The following is a 7,318-nucleotide window of genomic DNA, read 5'->3' as shown; positions in this document are numbered from 1 at the left end:
AGAAAAAAATTATAAGCATATTCTTTCATTCTATTGAAACATCATAAATCAAAATCAATAATAACTTAAAAAAAGTTCCTCTCAACTTCGTAAAGTGTCGTGCAACAAAAATCTCCTCTTTCTAAATCTTGTCATAAGCCAAGCAAAATGCCTTCGTTTGCATCATCTCGTTGTAGCTTTTAAGATAATTAACGTAAAAGTTAGAAGTGGTGTTATTTAGTACGAAAACTGGCAGTATGAATTCATATAAATTTAAAGTTTAACAATCTAAGCGTTGCATAAAAATTCAGGAAGGCAAGTGAGAGAGTGAAAATTGTCTCCAATAAATTCACGCCATTTAAGATTTCGTGTAGACTCGTATATATATCTTTCAGCAATTTATTTAGATTATAAAGCAATCTTATAATTTTAATAAAGGAAATAACTTTTTTGTGATGAACAAAATATAGAATCATGATCAAAAGATAACAAATTTATTTTCAGGCCAAGGATTTAAACTCAGATTTTAATTTTTAGTAAAATTCCACTAGATAATAAGCACGGAGATTAAAACCTTAGTCAAATATCATAATATAGCATCTTTCCGCTTTCAATTTTTATCATTAAATTGCAGAATTCTTTCATGTTAAACTTGTGGGATCATGGGATGTTTAACATATTTCATGCTAATAACTTGTATCGAGTCTGTCACATCCTGCCACACCGTAGTGATTTGCATACTAACCAGAGCAAACATTCATGTAAAAATAAAACACCATATACACAGGATTTCACCAGATACAGGTAGTTTATACTTACATATTACACACAGACACAGGCTGCTATCAAGAATAGCTAGCTATTCGTTACAAGAGTACATGTATAACAGTTACTGCTTAAAATAAAGCTCAAGAAGCTTCTTCAAAGTGTCAAATACACTTGTGAAAGGATTAAGCTCAATAGGGGCGTTGAGTCCTAGATCAGGAAATTGGTTTGTAAGTGCCTGCTGCATTCCAGACATAGACATCATAGCTGCCAACTGACTATTGGACATTACTTCACAATCCTGAGGCGTATCTTTAATTTTGCTAGGATCATATCCATAGTTTGCAAGGTAAGACTTGTACTTCTCTATAAATTCAGGTCCAGGGTTAGGTGTCCTTGAGTATATCTGTGATATTGATCACAGGGGAATCAACACTATAAGCAAAAACAAATCATACACTTCCATGCTAGTTAATAGCTATTAATTATAAATCTTATGATGCAGCATTGTTTCTTTTATTTATCTTAACATTTGAATGAAGTTCAATAGCTGCAGAGTTAGAATGCTTGCTTAGCACATGATCAAGATTCAGGAGTATTTAAGCTACATTTTATAGTTTCTTAAATACCTGAATAAAACTTTGATCCTTAGCTCCTGAAACAAGAGAAAAATTGTCATAATCTGTAGCAATCACATCATAAGGTTCCTTGGGAATGAATGGCAGTGTAGGAAAGCGGAGATAGCATTTTTCTTTGATCATTTCCTGCTTCTCTAGCTGTGTCTCAGTTTTCCCCAAATCTTCTTCTGAAAGACATTGAACCCTTCCTCTAATTCCAGTTATAAATCCATTAGGGCCTCCATGAACACAAAAGGTATCAACTTGGATAGATGGTGCTTCCCTATCAAATGTATATACACCCTGAAATATCATTAGTATACCCAAATCAATATCAAGAAGCTTGTCCATGCCAAATAAGGTAAATGATAAATCTTATCTCCAAGATGTACTAACTGTTATACTACTGAATGGTAGAATTTTCCGCACATGCCTAATAAATGAACAACCTTAGGATTCTGTCTGTGCCTCCAAATTCAACAATTTATTATAAAGAATATGAAGTTAATTAGGGAAAGATGTTGGAAGAGCATAAATATAATGGGCTCTTTTCTATACCAAATGTTGTCCTGTATATTTACGGCTATATTTATTTTAGCATTTACCTGAGTGCAATGACAGTCTTCTTGGCCTTGTCCTGCAAATCCACGTTTAAGTGAAGCAACTTCGAACCATCTTCCTGAATATCTTACAGGGTCAAAGTCCTTGGCTGTCATTCCTCTCATCATCATTAGATTTGAACCTTTTTCATTCTCAAATGGTGAAGTAACTGCGTTCTCACTGGCACTGGCAAGTTGGCATATATTATTTGGTGCACGAGATAGATCTGCTGCAATAGTCTGTTAATGAAATAAATGAGCACACATTAGATAAACTCATTCATCATAAGAATATACATCTATTTTCTAGATTTTTAATCAATGAATAATATTCTCTATTTGCTGCATTTCCAAAACCATAAAAACATCCAGCCTTTGTAAGAGCTCCAATATGGGAAAAATTCAAGGGTGATACAAAATATTTGTACGAGTAAAGAGATCCACATAAGAAAGTAATGGCACCAGATAACGCAAACTACAATTATTAATATTTAATAGCAATGACTTTTGTTTTGGCCAATGTCCATGTAATTATGGAGTCATAGAAAAGGATTGCAAACCACTATAGCTAAAGTCTCTATACACTACCAATCTACCATCAAGAAAGGTTTTAAAAAATGACTTGTGACCATGATTTCGGCCACAACATCAAGGTTTTTAGAGTCACTACGACTGAATCGTGATTGCAATTGTGGCCGCATCAGCTGCATTTGTCCACAATTTCCTGCAACATTAAGGATCATGACAAAACTACAATTGTGACCACAATTTAAAACCTTGCTATCATGTATTTGGGAAAAAAAAATATTGTGAGAACGTTAAGTAAGTCCTCCTAATGGGTATTGGAGATATCACATCTTGAAGTTGCATGATTTACTGAAATGTCAATAGTAAAACTTTTGGATTGTGGTATACAACACAAACCTGATTTGCTGGAGAAATAAATATCAAGGAAGCAGCAAGCCCAGATAAGACATGCTTTGTCAGAACCTTACTTGGGACTTCCAACGAGCACTTCACCAATGTCCTTCCTGACACTGTCCTGCATTGTCTGTAAACAAAATTCCATCCAATTTGAACAAAAGAAAAACAGAAAGATAAATTACAAAAAATATTATTCACACAATCCCAGATCGAGTATCAAGTTTTAGCAAAAGAGTTTATATTTAACAGTATCTACTAATGAAGAGACAAAAAATGCACTTAGAATCCAAATGAAAGAGGAGGACCACAATGAGGAAAAAAAAGGAGTCTGCAATCTAATTCACTAAAAGTTGGTTATTACACAACAAAATTCTGGGAGTATTAAAAAGGAAATTCATTCAGGAATGCTATGTATATGAATATGGAAAAGCTACATTACATAAACTGAAAATTGAAGTACACCAAAAAAAAAAAAAACTGAGAATTGAATGAAGAAGCAAAAAAAAAAAAAAGTCTGCAAGAAAAATGGGAAAAAAGTCATTGTTAAAAGGCTTGAAATTATGAGTAAATATTAAAAGAAAAATCTAAGGGAGTGTTCCAGAATGGAAAAACAAATAAAGGGACATAAACATAAGTGAAGCAACAAAATTTCAACAATAATTATTGCTAAAGATGAAAAAGGAGAGAAAAGAATTAGATTTGTTACCTCAGATAAGAAGAGTGAGGTGGAGGAGGTGATGCTCGTAGAAGAACCTCTACCATGTCTTTGCCTTTTCACTTGTCTACTACAGTTGCCCATTCTCAACTTTCTACTCTGCTTGGTTTCTATGACAAAAAGATCCTCTTGAAACATCATCGTCCAAGGTCCCATGAATCAAACTGGGCCTGTCTCACGGATCACATTTTTGGATTTTATGTTCAAGGCCCAATTTGTGAGCTATCTGTACAACCACTTTAACTAACTATATTATTCAGTTGAAGGCTTAAAGCTAACTAACAGTTGATGAACTATCAATTGATCCTAACACCTTTCTTCTGACCATCAAATAATAATAAACATGAAACCATATTATCTAACACACTTTTTCTCATACATATTTTTATTGATTAATTAAAAAATTTCTTTAAATAAAGTGAAACCGAAGCAATTTTGTGATTCCTACCAATTTCAACTAATAATAAAAAATTCTGTTAGAAAGAGTGTAATAAAAAGGTAAAATACATTCAATTTCTCTATAATCTAAGATCAACTTATGCACCATAACTTTTATAGAAATTAAATGAAAAAAAAAACTTCTATAAATTAAGTGCAAAAATTTACTTTATCTTTTTCTTCTTATAAGTACTTATAAATAAGTTTATCCAAATAAAACCTTAATATTTACACATTAGTAAATGTGTGTAAGGAGTGATGAACAACTAACATCTTTTTATTTATTTAAATTAGAAAAGAAGTCAGAAAGCATTTTCTCAGCTAGTTAAAATATGAGAACAATTTTGTTTAAGATTTTTCTTGATTCATAACAAATTAACAATAATAAAAACGTAGGTTTATTTGTGTCATGTGTTTGCTCATGTTTGTATGTACGCCAGGCTTGTACATGATATTAGGATTAGTGATTGAATTCTATCTAAGAGAAGTGTTTTTTTTTTTTTCAATTCCTAATTGCGTTGTTCATTTTGGGTTTATATTGAAATAATAGGCAGGAATCTCAAACCGTTTTTATTTATTGGTGGTGACGAGACCAAAGCCAAAAACTAGTGGGAGAATTAATGGCTAACGCCAAATTTAGAGAAAACATGTGAATGAATTGAAAAGTTCTGGGAAAAATTGGTAAGATTTTGTCATTTTAATTAGGTTATAGACAACCTTTAAATTAAATAAATAAATAATGAGGTTTTGCTTTATTCCGTTTTCCCTAAAGTTTTGTTCTTAGGTTCTATTCTCCATAAAGTTACTCTCATGCATGAATTCGATAAAGTATATTATTCCCTTTCCACATTAATCTTATTTAAGCTTTCATTAACTACCAAATATCACTCAGTGAGTTTGGTAAACTATTTTAGTTATCTAGTAACTTATTTAATTACTTTATGAATTTATTTGGCTAAAGTAATTGTTTGATAAATAAATTAATCTCATTTACTTCTAACGTTTTATTTTTCGTTTTCTACTTAAAATAGCGTAACTTGTAGCATATAATTTAACATGGAGTTTTAGCCCCTTTATTCCACAAAAAAAAATATAATTTAAAAAAATTCTTTCATTTTTATCATTAATATTTTAATAAAAAAATTATCATATATAGCCTCCTTTGATGCTATATTACTTATTTTATTTTCTATACTATTAATTCAATTTATTTTTAGTTTTTAATAAAATATTTGATCTGTAAATAGAAAATAATAAGAGATCAAATTAAATTCAACCTAAAAGCATATATTTTATAACTTTCAATTAATTTATCAACTATTTTTGTTAAACATAACTAGTTACCAAATTAGATAAAAACCTACTTATTAAGATTTTTTCTCAAAACATATTGTGGACTACTAATGGAAGAAAAAGTCTCTTTTAAACTTTCAAGCACAAAAATCCCTTTGGGGACGATAGTTTTTCAGATATTGACACTCAATCGAGTTTATTTGTCATTAAAAGAAAGTTGAGTTTTTCTTTTCTTCCATGATAATTGTGAAACATGTCTATTACAAGATATAATAAATTATATTGAATAAGTAGAGGAGATATCCTTTCAGGAGATTGTATAAGAAATAAAGTCTTGACATGCACATGCTGGTCTTTAGCCTACTGTATTTTATTAAAAAATAAAATAAATGTAGAAACAACCAATACTTATTATTTCTTTTATTATTTCTTGTTAGCATGCGAGCACATTGTACTCAGGATTTTGGCATCTCTGGTGCTTCTATTAATATATATTTGCTTTTTTTTTTATAAAAAAAACTATTTAAAAACAAGCTTAATTTGGAAAGAAAAACAATTGTTTGAAAATTAAATAAATTACATTATTGTGGTTCTTTAGTTGATTATTTGAGTGCTTATATTAAAAAAAAAACATTTTATTAAGTGTGTCTTTTGATATTCTTCTCTACAAATGAAGTGTGGACTGTGCAAGATTTCCAATTTATATAAAGATGATATGCAAACCCACCGAAAGTATTTCACGCACTACACGCATTACTGAATTTTAGCTACGAAGACAAGCATCCCAACTTTGCAAAACCCACTTCGAAACTTTACCAAACTTCCACGATCAAATAAACACAAAAATCAATTTTCAAAGGAACCCATCTCTCAATTACACCGATTACACGTCTTGAAATTAAGCATAATTCCAAGTCGTGTGTTTTTCACTTTCTTTCTGTTTGTCAACACGTGTGTTGGTATTCTAGGCATCAACATCCAACGCAAACTATAGTAAACCTAATTGTAGTTAGTTGATCCCGATTTCAATTTAGTAAACCATTAGCATACTTAATTATCAACGATAATGTTCGTAGTTACGTGTAAGTTAGTGGATTAGTTAATAAAAAATTAGCAGTGGTTACATATATACTAATATCAGTTTGGTGAGAACCTTTTCGTTCATTTCATTACATTATCCAAACCCCATGATCTATGTAACTAACAAAATAAAATCTTATTAAAAAAACATATAAAATATATTACAGATAGATAGGTTGGTGGGTTTAATTAATCAATAAAACTTTAGCTAGATACCTTGCTATGGAGTCTAGACTTTTATAGATGGACCACCTTAAAAAAGGGTACGTAGCATCCCTAATTAAAGTGTATGCAAGGTCAGTCATGGATATAGGTTCATTTAGGGCAACATTTGGAATTACCAAGATTCCACAATAAATTAAATAGGTTTTAGATCTGATGCGGTGTTCATTATCTTTCAGGAAAAACGTGAGGAGAAAGTGAAATTGGTTTCCACAAACTTATCTCGTACCAAGGTTTGCTATCTAGTTGCCGAAATCAAATCAATGTAAACTTCCTAGAACCGATACCAAAGACGCATTCAAATACTGAAAATAAATTTCCAATTTAAATAAAGTGCAAAAACTTACACGTGGCAGTTTCAATTCTCCTCTCGTTGAACTAGAGTGGCATTTTAATGTTTTGTTTTTCTTTTTTACATTATTTTATTTTATTATTCATATTTCTCCTTAGTATAACCAAAAGACAGAAATCTATGAAGGCAAAAATCACGGTTGCTAACTAACACTCGTTTTGTTAAGAGTGAAATGAGTACAAAACTGAGAAGTGAATAGAAATAGAGTGAAAGTTAAAAGATAAGATTTTTTGGTTGACATGAAATAATAAGGAAAAAAAAAATATCCAAACCAGTGATTAAATAGCGAAAAAACGAAGTCAGCAGAATCTTCTTATTTACAATAATCCCGATA

General features: G+C 30.7%; 1 protein-coding gene across 1 annotated transcript; it reads right to left on the bottom strand.

Moving 5' to 3' along the window:
- Positions 1 to 711: 711 nt before the first annotated feature.
- LOC114402097 (chloroplastic lipocalin-like) lies at positions 712 to 3,714 on the bottom strand. The gene is made up of 5 exons (XM_028364629.1): positions 3,591 to 3,714; positions 2,885 to 3,011; positions 1,967 to 2,200; positions 1,374 to 1,664; positions 712 to 1,150 (listed from the first exon to the last, which is right to left on the bottom strand). Exons 1-5 carry the CDS (start codon positions 3,644 to 3,646, stop codon positions 869 to 871), a joined length of 990 nt encoding a protein of 329 aa, XP_028220430.1. The 5' UTR covers positions 3,647 to 3,714; the 3' UTR covers positions 712 to 868.
- Between the last annotated feature and the right edge of the window lie 3,604 nt (positions 3,715 to 7,318).

The sequence above is a fragment of the Glycine soja genome, chromosome 2 (genome assembly GCF_004193775.1).
Source record: "Glycine soja cultivar W05 chromosome 2, ASM419377v2, whole genome shotgun sequence".
Classification (NCBI taxonomy): Eukaryota; Viridiplantae; Streptophyta; class Magnoliopsida; order Fabales; family Fabaceae; genus Glycine; species Glycine soja.
The sequence above is the reverse complement of the archived record's forward strand: the minus strand, read 5'-3'. Positions and strand labels throughout refer to the sequence as shown.

Coding starts and splice junctions, on each gene's coding strand:
- LOC114402097 (XM_028364629.1), bottom strand. CDS start 3,646: ATGGTAGAGGTTCTTCTACGAGCATCACCTCCTCCACCTCACTCTTCT. Junction 2,201..2,884: donor TTATTTCTCCAGCAAATCAG/GTTTGTGTTGTA, acceptor TTTCATTAACAG/ACTATTGCAGCAGATCTATC. Junction 1,665..1,966: donor AAGACTGTCATTGCACTCAG/GTAAATGCTAAA, acceptor ATGATATTTCAG/GGTGTATATACATTTGATAG.